Source organism: Rattus norvegicus, chromosome 1 (genome assembly GCF_021556685.1).
Source record: "Rattus norvegicus strain SHRSP/BbbUtx chromosome 1, alternate assembly SHRSP_T2T, whole genome shotgun sequence".
NCBI classification, from domain to species: Eukaryota; Metazoa; Chordata; class Mammalia; order Rodentia; family Muridae; genus Rattus; species Rattus norvegicus.
Genome location: NC_141534.1, coordinates 273,678,374 through 273,690,768, shown reverse-complemented (window position 1 = coordinate 273,690,768; position 12,395 = coordinate 273,678,374). Strand labels below are relative to the sequence as shown.

The 12,395-nt window shown below is 40.0% G+C and overlaps 1 protein-coding gene across 8 annotated transcripts in view; it reads left to right on the top strand.

Moving 5' to 3' along the window:
- The window catches only part of Zfp950 (zinc finger protein 950), a 28,586-nt gene that overhangs the window by 15,714 nt on the left and 477 nt on the right, over positions 1-12,395 (top strand). For 2 of the 8 annotated variants that reach the window (XR_015648385.1, XR_015648381.1), the window contains 3 exons: positions 12-2,203; positions 4,827-5,294; positions 12,149-12,213. Coding sequence is in view for 2 of the 8 variants with exons in the window: in XM_087602044.1 (XP_087458170.1) it covers positions 12-175 (164 nt within the window). In the remaining 6 variants the exon portion in view is untranslated. Of the gene's footprint in view, positions 1-11; positions 2,290-3,657; positions 3,679-4,826; positions 5,295-11,675; positions 11,812-12,148; positions 12,214-12,395 lie in introns of those variants that run through there. The other 6 variants (XR_015648382.1, XR_015648380.1, XR_015648386.1 and 3 more) reach the window with 6 other exon arrangements.

Genomic DNA, 12,395 nt, shown 5'->3' with positions numbered 1-12,395 from the left:
TATCTTCACAGGCATGAAACAAGTCATCCTGGAGAGAAACCCTCTGAATATACTCATTGTGGTAAAGTTTTGGCATATCAGAGTCATCCTCAAAAGCATGAAAGAATTCATACTGGAAAGAAGCCCTATGATGATACTCAATGTGGTGAAGCCTTTGCGTGCCACAGTAATCTAGTACACAAAAGAATACATACTGGAGTGAAGCCCTATGAATGCAACCATTGTGGTAAAGCCTTTGCATATCCCAGTAATCTTCAAAGGCATGAAAGAATTCATACAGGAGAGAAACCCTATGAATGTAATCAATGTGGTAAAGCCTTTGTAACTCACAGTGATCTCCAAATACATAAAAGAACACATACTGGAGAGAAACCCTATGAGTGTAATCAATGTGGTAAAGCCTTTGCATATCACAGTAATCTTCAAAGGCATGAAAGAATTCATACAGGAGAGAAACCTTATGAATGTAATCAATGTGGTAAAGCCTTTGCATGGCACAGAAATCTTCAAAGGCATGAAAGAATTCATACAGGAGAGAAACCCTATGAATGTAATCAATGTGGTAAAGCCTTTGCATGGCACAGTCATCTTCAAAGGCATGAAAGAATTCATACAGGAGAGAAACCTTATGAGTGTAATCAATGTGGTAAAACCTTTGCACATGACAGTAATCTCCATATACATAAAAGAAAACATGCTGGAGAGAAACCTTATGAATGTAATCACTGTGGTAAAGCCTTTCCATGTCACAATCTTCTTCAAATACATAAGAGAACACATACAGGAGAGAAACCCTATGAATGTAATCAATGTGGTAAAACCTTTGCATATCACAGTTATCTTCAAATGCATGAAAGAATTCATACAGGAGAGAAACCTTATGAATGTAACCATTGTGGTAAAGCCTTTTCACAACACAGTAGTCTCCGAGTACATAAAAGAACACATACTGGAGAGAAACCCTATGAATGTAGCCAATGTGGTGAAGCCTTTGCATATCACAGTCATCTTCAGATACATAAAACAACACATACTGGAGAGAAACCCTTTCAATGTAACCAATGTGGTAAAGCCTTTGTATATAACAATCATCTCCTAGTACATAAAAGAACACATACTGGAGAGAAACCCTATGAATGTAACCATTGTGGTAAAGCCTTTTCACAACGCAGTAGTCTCTGTGTACATAAAAAAACACATACCGGAGAGAAACCTTATAAATGTAATGAATGTGGTAAAGCCTTTGCACGTAACAGTCATCTTCAAAGGCATAAAAGAATTCATACAGGAGAAAAACCTCATGAATGTAATCAATGTGGTAAAGCCTTTGCACGTCACAGTACTCTACAACTACATAAAAGGAAACATGCTGGAGAGAAACCTTATGAATGTAGTCAATGTGGTAAAGCCTTTCCTTCTCATAATCTTCTTCATATACATAAAAGAACACATACTGGAGAGAAACCCTATGAGTGTAATCAATGTGGTAAAACCTTTGCATATCACAGTCATCTTCAGGTGCATGGAAGAATTCATACAGGAGAGAAACCTTATGTATGTAATCAATGTGGTAAAGCCTTTGCATGCCACAGAAATCTCCGAGTACATAAAAGAAAACATAGTGGAGAGAAACCCTATGAATGTAACCATTCTGGTAAAGCCTTTTCACAACACAGCAGTCTCCAGGTACATAAAAGAAAACGTACTGGAGAGAAATCCTATGAATTGTAAGCAGTGTGGTAAAGACTTAACACGTCACAGTCATCTTCAAAGGCATGAAAGAAATCATACTGAAAGGAAACCCCATGAGTGTACTTAATATATAGTAAAGCCTTTGCACATTTCTATAGTCTTCTCATCATTATGAAAGAATTGTACTGGAGAGAAACCTTATGAATGTATTTATATGGTGAAGCCTTTGCACACTATAGTCTTCATCATTATTCATACAGCTTAGAAGTTCTATGAATGTAAGCAATGTGGTATAAAGCCTTTGTGTTATGGAGTCTGCTGAGATCCAACACAACTCAAACTCAGGTCAATGGAAGTGACAAGAATTTATTGTAATCAAGCTGCTACTGATTGATTGGGGCCACAGAAAATACTTGGAAGCTGAACAGCAAGAAGCAGAGAGTGGGAACTAGAAATGGAACTAGAACTTTCTGTTACACGAGCCAATTCATGATGAAGAAAAACTCTGTAGGTAAGCCTCAACACCTGAGTTATACAATGAATGCTTATACAAGAAAAATTTTCATGAGTAAAAATTTATTTAACAATTTGTTTTAATTATGTGATGTCAGTGTGTCTTTGGGATGTATGTGTGTGTATGTGTGTGTCTATGTGTGCGAATACATGCTTGTTCCCAAGAATATTAGACCCTTAGATCTTGTAGCAGGAATTATAGGAAGTTGTTAAAAACAAAAACAAAAACTGACCTTAAACCTAGGAATGAACTTGTCTTTACTGCACAGCCATGTGTCTAACCCTGTAAATAGTTTAAAGCCTGTATATAACATCTTCATGTCAGAAAGTAGGAACTCAGACAATAGAAAAACACTATTCATGTGAATGATTTGATAAAGACTTTAAACATTATAGTTATCTTCAGTTTCAAGAAAAAAAAATCTTGTCTCATCTCTTTTTCATCATAGCCTTGAAGGAAGGATATTATTTACCAACTTCACTCAAATGTAATGAACGAGATCACAAATGATGGTTGTGGTTTGTACTTTGAAATATTTGGAGGTTTTGGAGTTTGCTGTATATGGTGTTTTGAGTATACTTGGCTCATGGGAAGTAGCACTGTTAGGTGTGGTTTGTTGGAGAAAGTGCATCACTGTGAGCGTGGGCTTTGAAGTTCCACCCAATGTGGAACTATACTCAACTAATGTATTATTATCACCTGATTTTTTTATTTCATTTGGACATAAGAGATATGATTGTGTGTCAGATTGACATGGGATGACTCAAGCTTTTGATCTGGATCTTTAGGCATAATTAGCATGAAGAGATTAGGTACAGGAATGGTGACACATGCCTTTAATTCATGTACCATGTAGACAGAGTCATGCAGATACCTGAGTTGAAGGTCTATCTACAGAGCAAGCTTCAGGATAGCAAGGTTAGGCAGTAAAAGAGTTGGAAAACAAAAATCTGGTAATAATGTAATAGAACAAGGGAGGCATGTTCCAGCTCCAGTAAGCAACAGAACTTGGCAGCTTTGGCCATGTGGCTCTGGCTATAGAGTCAGGAATAGAAGGGACTAATGGGACAATTGATGCTGGTTAGCTGGAACTAAGAAATTAGCAGTGATTAAGAGGAGACCAGCATCAATGAGGTGAAATCTGGGAAGTGTTTTCTAAGAGTACAAAGAAGCTGTGCTTCAGAAATAGCCAAGGTTGTACCTTGTGTTGCAGTTGGACTTGGTAATGTGTAAGAAACCCAGGTAGTACTGTTTTTGAAGCATGAAGGGGTCAGGGAGAGCAGCTGATGCCTGGCACTCTGAGAGGCTGCAAGTGGGCACAGAAGGAAGGTATGACAGGGTTCTCACCCATGGAGCAGAGCTAGCAGGATTTGTCTCTCCTTGAGTGCTGATGGTTGCCACAGTCATAAAATTTGTTTGTATAATAATGTACATATTGCTTCCTTTTTCAGGAGAATGTTCTCTCTGCCAAGGTCAGTGACTCTATGATAATCAGAAATAGCACAATTTCAGGAAGCAAAAATGTGTCTGGTGATCCTCAGCAAGATGGTTACACTGTGACCTTTAGGACTCCTTAAGGCTGTGGGAAGGAACTCTGAGAACATGAGTTCAACAGAAGTTCAGGAATACATGAGTCAGTGTAAGAGCTGTCCTTTATAGGATTTCTCATCTATGCAAAATATAAGGGTGGAATATAAATTATATGAGGGGCTTCACAGACCCAAAAGAACAGAGACAGCTGCACTAATGAATGAGCTCAGTCAGAAAGATACTAAGGAAGGGGACAATGATTTGGTTAATAGACCAAACAAACAAACAAACAAACAAAAAACCTGGATCACAAAAGAAAAAGGAATAGTTAAAAATAAGGCTCAGATAGTATTAGTGGAAAGTGGTTGTCTCCTCCACAGAAGCCATCAACAACTAAATTTGATCCAGATATTTTACTTCCTAAGGGAGATAGTTTTATGTGTGATCCAAAAAGAGGTTAGGGACAGACATAAGCCTGATGTCAGGAAAAAAGGCTTAATGATATTCCTACGTTTTGGTAGCCTTGGAGTTGCTGAGATGAAGAAAAAAAATCCAAGGATTAAAAGAATATATTGAGGTAGCTAAGAATTATAAAAATGAACTTCAATGCTGCTTGCATCAGCATAAGTAAGAGCTTGATAAATTGCAAAAAAAAAAAAAAAAAAGCGTGATACTTAAAGTTAACTTCTTCACATGAAAACGGCCTCTATGTCTTGACTTCTCAACCATAAGCACTGTGCCCAGCGAACCATTTAGGTCTTGCTACGCTAAATGTACTTGCTGTCTGGTTCATTGGCTTTGAATGTGCTCTATATTTCAGTTTCTATTTTTAAGAGTCAAGGGGATAAGGTCATAAAATGCAGATTTATGGAATGATCAAAAGGGAACCTGGTGTAAACAGTTACTGAGGAAGTATTTTAGGCAAATAAGAGAATGGCCTTAATCTGTAAGAGCTAGCTATCTTGAGCAGATTACAGAGTTGTCTTTGGTCTGCAAGAGAGCTATCATAAGCAAATTACAGAGCTGTCAGCTTGCATCCATCACTGACTCTGAGTCATTCTTTTAATACTCCCATCAACCCCTTCCTCAGGATCCTCTCTCTGGCTGAGGCTGGACCTCAGCAAGAGGCCAGGAAAGGTCATTGGTAAAGGTGCAGTTGACAACCCAGGACTGAAGGGGTCATGCAAAGAAGTTGAGCCTTGGCATCAAGAAGAGAGCATATGAGAGGCTATTGGTGAAGCCAGTTGCAGCAGAAGACACCAGCCAGTACCATTGGAGATGCCAGTACCATGGGATGACCACCAAGAGCAGCAGCAGTGGAGTGGATCTACCTGAACCTAGAGTTCTACAAGAGGGTAGAGTTAGAGAAATGACCCAAGCCCTTTGGAGGAGCCCAGAAGATCAACTGTAGATCCCAGACATTGGAATAAAAAGCTGTAAAGTTAACGTTGCAGTGGATACCCCTAGATGTTAAAGCTGTGAAACCCATGGGAGTGGAACCAGCCCTTGAGAAAGAAATTTGTTGCAGTATAAAGCTGAAAGGATATCAGACATGGAGGTGCAGTTCAGATGGTTTTCTGTCTTTCTTTGTACAATACAATGCATATCCTGTGCCATGATATATTGGAAGTATGTGGTCTGCATTTTGGTTTTATGAAGTATTATAGTAGGAGATTGCAGGAGTCTCAGAAGAGACTTTGAAGTTTGGGTTTTTTAACATTGTTGAGACTGCTATAGACTATGGGGACTTTGGAAGCTAGACTAAATGTATTTTGCATTACCTACGTTTAGGTATGGCCCCCTATATACTCATGTGTTTGAATAAGCCTGTGAGGAACAAGTAGTGGAATGTGGTTTGAATGTGCTTGGCCCACGGGAAGTAGCACTATTAGGAGGTGTGGCCTTGTAGGAGGAAGTGCATCACTTGGGTGTAGTCTTTGAAGCTTTATCCAGTGTGGAAAGTCGCTTCCTGGTTACCTTTAGATCAAGATATAGGACCCTTGGCTCCTCTAGTCCTGTCCGCCTATATGTGGCCATGCTTCTTGCTATGATGATAATGGACTCAAGCTCTAAAACTATAAGTCAGCCCCAATTAAATGTAGTCTTTTGTAAGAGTTGCTTTGGTCATGGTGCCTCTTCACAGCAATGGAAACCCTATATATACCCTGTATATATGGTAAATCCATTCACAGAAGTTTATTAGGCCATTATATTATTTCTATAGCTTCTATTCATCTAACATTGTGCTTTCACTAGGTGATAGGTTCTGCTGCAATGGATAGAATGGGATGCCCATCATCTAAGTGGTCCATTGTTTATTTAAATATTGGGCAGTGGGTGATTATACTTTCCAAGTAAGGGTGTATGTGAAAGGCTGGTGGGTTGTTATCATCTGTCCTCCTGAAGGGTGAGGGGAAATGATCCACAGGGCTTGGGTCTGGCCAGGAGTGCCAAAGTGTTACAGTTCTCAGAAGAGAAGGCATGTTGGCCTGTATGAGGCAGGTAGCCAAGGTCCTACTACTGAGGCAGAGGTGTGAGTCTGGCTAGCCAGGAAGGTCCAAGAACTAGCAATGAATGCTTTGGGAGAAACTTCTTCCTCACGTGTTACAGCTCTGTAGAACAGCCACTCTCAGATGATCCTCAGTAAAATAAGTTGTGTGCCGTATTCCATATGAACAGGGACTATATAAACACTGAGGAATGGGGTGGGATTTAGGGGTAGGTGTTTCCTATTGGCTCAATTTGAGATATTAGTGATACTCTATTTGCATGGGGGAGGACTCCAAGTCTTTGCCCCACGTGATTGTCTGCCATGATCATCTCAGTGGGATGTCATGGTTCCATGTTCCATGTTCCATGTTCCATGTTCCAAGTACAGAAATGGGTAGGGAGTGTCTTGACTCCTGCCTATCTCAAGTCTCTGAGTCTCCTGGGGTCTGAGCTTACTCAACCTTACCAGTTCATCTATCTGGTGTCATGATCCACTTGCCCCACAGTGGGTAGTTCCTGGTTTTGTTTTTCATATTTTCCCAAATTCCCTTCAGATGCTGTTTGTTATCTAGCCTGGCTTGAATGTCAGTCATTAGTCAAGGCTACTTTTTAACTCTTGTCTATCATGTGTCAGCCTCCTGTGCACAAATCCAGGTGTAGAAATGTACCCACAATGTGTCCTGTTTTGTCAACACATTTTAAAAATGTTAGTTTTAAAATGCTTATAGAAGAGAATATAATAAACATCCCCTGTTGATGAACAGCCAGTGCTTTTAGTGGTTGAGCCATCTATTCAGTCCCATGAATATGTTATTAATAACAGTAATGTGAGAATTGTTGATCCTAAGTTCATCTTTACCTTAGCCCTATGCCCCTAGAAGTAATATAAAATCGATAGTGTCAGAAACTTAGACTTAGTGCTTAAAGAAGCTTCTCAGCCCAAATAAATAAGGGAGAGTAAAATAAAATAAAATAAAATAAAATAATTAGAAGAGGAACTGACAATGGGAGTATTTACAAAGTGGTTGACCGCTTGACCAAATCTACAAAATTAAGTATCTTACTTTTGGTAAATAGCCAGCAATGAGAGCCCACAAGGACATGGCAGGTGTACACTGCTCTAAGAAAGAAAAAGACTTTGCAGGCATGAAGACTGACTTGTCTGAATGGGATTGTGTTCTGTGTCCCTAATGCCTTCAACACATTCAGTTAGGAACCTTGAGTGATAGTGACTCCAGAGGACATTGAGACTGTTGTCAGGGGAACCTGAACCTCAAACAGAAGTCCTCTAAGGCTGGGGAAATCAGGCATTTATAAAGAGCTGTGGAGTATGGATGAAGTATTAGTGAGGAAGCTTTGGATGTGAAAGGAAGAGAATTAAAAGTCTAGACCAATGCTTGGGGCTCATTCCTACTGTATGCTTTGTATTCACCCAGCTGTGGTGGCTCGGTCCCCTCCAAATCTTCCACTTTTTTTTCTTGACAATTACATGTAGCTATCAGTGACAGCACCCTGCAGGCTCCAACTTAGTGGTCTCCAATTAGACCTTAAAGCTCTTCAGTTCCCATTCAATCATCCCTGTAACCTACATGCCTATTAGGAGTAAGGATATTCTAAAGAGATATTTGAATCTCTCCCTTAGACTAACATCTAGTGAAACAGTGGACTCCCATAAAATTTGAATTTCCTCTGCAATCTCATTCTGGGAAAAGACTGATTCTTCGAGATGGAAAGTTTTCTGCTGAATAGATATTAACTTATTATCTAAATACCGATTCAAATAAAGGATCTGAGAATTAGGGAAGAATTTAAAAGATGGGAAAAATTCATTATATAACTTGTTAGACTTTTATTTTTTTCTTTTATTGAATAATTTAGACTTCTTAGTTATGCATATCTCTTGTGTTCTATCTAAACCTGTTAGGACCATAAGGACGAATTAGTTACCTTATATCTTCATCACTGTTTCAAATTAGTCACATTGAATAAGTATATTAATATGTTTTCATTTTTCATTAGTAATTTGTTTTTTTTATCCTTTTCTGTTTTCTTTTTTTAATTTTAAAGAATAGTCTCACTATGAACCTCTGACTGGTCTGGAACTTAGTATATAGACTAGGCTGTCCTTGAGAGAGATCTGCCCTTTTGCCTCCTGAGTATCTACATTATAATCTTTTAATTGTATTCAATTATATCTTTTAATTGGCTTATTTAGGATGAGTGGCTGAGGTCCTAACTCCAGTAACAGGAGAAGGCTTCCATCAAATCCAGCCCTCCTGCCTTAAACTCCACTGTCTTCCATAGAGTCTATTACAAATCATCAAAGGACTGGGGCAGAGTTCTGTCCGTGTCCTACAGATGGTGAAAGCCAGGCTCACAGAGATAAGTGGTTTTATAATAGAGTTAAGTGCGACTGGTCATCTTACTCATCCCATCATTGTCATGACTCACTAAATGAAGTTGAATTCACTTAAGGCAGGCACAGTAGCACATGCCTGTAATAATCATGGTGGTTAGAAAGTGGGGGCAGGAGTCTCAGGGTTTCAAAGTCATCCAAGGTGAGAATGGTCAGCGGCGTGTGATGGAACCAAGGGAGGCCAATGTCCATAGAGCTCCCTGCATCTCCAGAACTTCAGGGCCATGGCATCAGCAAGTGTTAGCTGAGGTATATACCACCCCATGTTTGTATTCTAGATACTGTTCACTATCCAAGGCTGCCTAAGTCACATTGGGGTCAGATTTCTGTTGCTCATAAAAGAGAAATTCTCTCTCTTTAACGGGAGAATGAGCCTCAGGCAGGGATGAGTTCTCCATTGCATATTCAATGCAAAGTGTTCATCCCCAAAACCATATACACACAACCAACAGAAATGGACTTACCAGGTTTTATTCATATATTAGCACATACTTAAAAGGAAGAAATTGGAAGGGATGAATTTGGAAAGGTTTGGAGAAAAAACAAGAAAGGGAGAAAGTGATGTGATATATTTTATATAAAATGTATAAAAATAAAATTTAAATTAAAAAAGCAGCTAGACACATAGGACAGCACTTAAGAGCACTGGACATTGTTACAGAAGACACAGGTTCCATTCCAAGAAACCACTTGGTAGCTAATCATCTCCTGTAACTCCAGTTGCAAGGGATCTGATGCCCCTTCTGGCCTCTGTAGGTAGGCAAAACATTTAAATACACAGCATAAAAACTAAGCTTAAATGGATTTCTCTAAAATGGTGTCTTAATCCTGAGACAGACAGCGATCAGGGCTACTAAATGAACCCCTTTGGGTCCTGCATGAAGGCAGCTGTGGCCTTCCTTTGAGCCAGCCTGCTCAGAGGCAAAACCAGCCTCATTCTGAGGTCAGATTAGCGCAGTATAGCCATTCATCTAAGAACGGCAACCACAGTGTTGTTAAATCACTTTTCCTTGATGTTTTCTGTATTTCTCTGTCCTTTGTATGTATGAGAATTATGCATTGATACATCTTTTAAATCTACCTTTTTGATAATACATTATCATTTAGAAGATAGATTTCCTTAGTAAATCAACATCTGTCTCAGTGGGTAGACTTACAATGTCCTGTCCCTATTTAAATTTCCAAAGTATACCCTGAGGCCTGAACCTAAAAGAGACTTAAGAATGACAGTATATCTGGAATGTAAAAATTCATTTTCAGCCTGCTCCTCTTTGAGCATTAGACATTGCTGAATGCATGCTATCTGCCAAGGACCAGCCTTTGCTAGGTCTGGGTTCCTAAGAGAAGGGATATCTTGGAGCATCGAAAACAAACAACTCAACTCAGATCATGGGTCCAGGCTGGTGGCCTATATATTCTGTTCAAGAGGCTCCCTAGGCAGCACTCTGTAGCACTCTTGGCTCTATAGTCTGCTCGAGACAGCTTTTCAGTCTGCTCTCCCTCCTCTTCCTCCTCCTCTTCCTCTTCTTCTTCCTCCTCCTCTTCCTCCCCTTCCTCCTCCTCCTCCACCTCCTCCTCCTCCCTCCCTCCTCCCCCCATCACCCCCCCCGTGTGTGTGTGTGTGTGTGTGTGTGCACATGCGCGTGCGCGCATGTTCTGTTCTGCTCTGCTCTGCTCTAGACATCCTTGCTATCCTTAAAAACCCTGCTTGAGACAGCTCTCCCTGATAGTAAAAATGCTAAAAGCTCTCTGGATAGCTCATGGGTTTTCTGACCAAAGTCAGAAAAGCTACTATTTAAAAAAAATTGTTGACTCTTCTGATCAAGCCAGACATCTTGTTAGAAAAGTTCTAAAAGTAATTTTTGGGTTTTCCAATCAAAATCAGAAAGCCAGAAAAAAATTCTAAAAGAGTTATGTTTCATCCATCTCCATGCATTTTCTGACCAAAATCAGAAATCCTGTTAGAAAAAAAATTGTTGAAGAGCTGTGTTCACTCTCCAGAGATCTCCAGGTAACTCAGCTCTCACTAGAGGACATTCTAAAGAATTGGTATCACTTTCTGCTAGCTCATCTTTTTTTTTTTAATACACTATTTCTGTCTTCAGACACACCAGAAGAGGGAATCGGGTCTCATTACAGGTGGTTGTGAGCCACCATGTGGTTGCTGGGATTTGAACTCAGGACCTCTGGAAGAGCAGTCAGTGCTCTTCACCACTGGGCCATCTCTCCAGCCCCTCTGCTAGCTCATCTTATGCAGACCAAAAGCCCAGTTTTTAATTTATATATCAATTCAGTTATTTATTCCAGGCTTTCTTTTGACCATCCTGTGATTCAGGATTCCAGGACACTTAGCCCTGTGACACTTACTTAGGAACAGACAGCAAGCACGAGTACAGACAGTAAGGTAGCTGGGTGGGACCCTGCTGTGGAATTACCATTTCCACCATGCCTGTGCCTGGATTCAATGTGTCCCAGGCTGACCTTGAACTCAGGAATTGGCCTGCCTTTGTATCTTTCTGACAAGCTGCCTCATTAATACTGCTGCCTTTGTTTCTTTAGATTTTGGAAGCCCATCATATGATTCATAGTACATCCTTATTTTCTGCACAGTTGAGAAATTACATATTTTCTAAGTCATGTTTTTAAGAGTTCCTTTTTAAAAAAGATTTATTTATTATTTATAAGTACACTGTAGCTGTCTTCAGGCACACCAGAAGAGGGCATCAGATCTCATTACAGGTGGTTGTGAGCCACCATGTGGTTGCTGGGATTTGAACTCAGGACCTCTGGAAGAGCAATCAGTGCTCTTAACCACTGAGCCATCTCTCCAACCCAAGAGTTCTTTCTCACAGGCTTAAGGGCTGTCCTGAAGGCCCTAGCATTTACCATTTTGCTAAGGACATAAACATACCCCAGACTCCTGGCTTGTGCTGTTTCTAATTATCATGAAGTCATTAACATTAACAGGGAGGACATTCCTCAAAGGAACATGAAAATATATAATTATTACACAATCCAACCTTATACCCACAGCAGCCATCAACCCTCATGGAGCCCACGTCTGCTGTCCCTATCCCACGGACTGGAACCACGTCATTCCACCTCTACCAAGGCCATGCTGGATCAAGCAGCTATCATTGAAGGAACGTTTTTTAAGTTAATCTCTTAAGTATGTGGAGTGATTTCAACCTAAGAAGAGATATTAATTCTATAATAGCTGTACCTCCAGTTGTTTAGAAAAATGTTTCTAAGATAAGCTCTCCTATGTTTGACTTAGGTGGCCTTGATCCCAGTTTTTTGCTCTCTAGGGCAATGACCTTGTTCTCCTTTTAATTAAACTAACTAAATTCCTAATTAAACAGCTGTATCACCCACTCAGTTTAAAATTACTCATTTGAGTCATATAGTCAACTGTCCACTGTAGTAACAGGAAAAGGATTTGCATGTGGAGTGTGGCTTCTGTCTTCAGCCCAGACCAGGAGGACTAACTTATGTGTACATCACAGGGAGGAACAGAGTACCAATCAACTTCCGGAGTCACCATTATGAAAAAGGACCTGACTGTGGCAGGGTGAGTGATTTTGTAATTTGACAGCATGCATTTATTCATGTCAGGTGAATGAAGACAGACCAGATTGGTGGGTGTACAATTTGGGGACTTTAGCTTGATCCAATGAATACTGAATTTCCAACTAGGTAACTGTCTTTTGTAGATATGCCCAATCCATTTACACAGTTAAGTCAGCTCAGAGG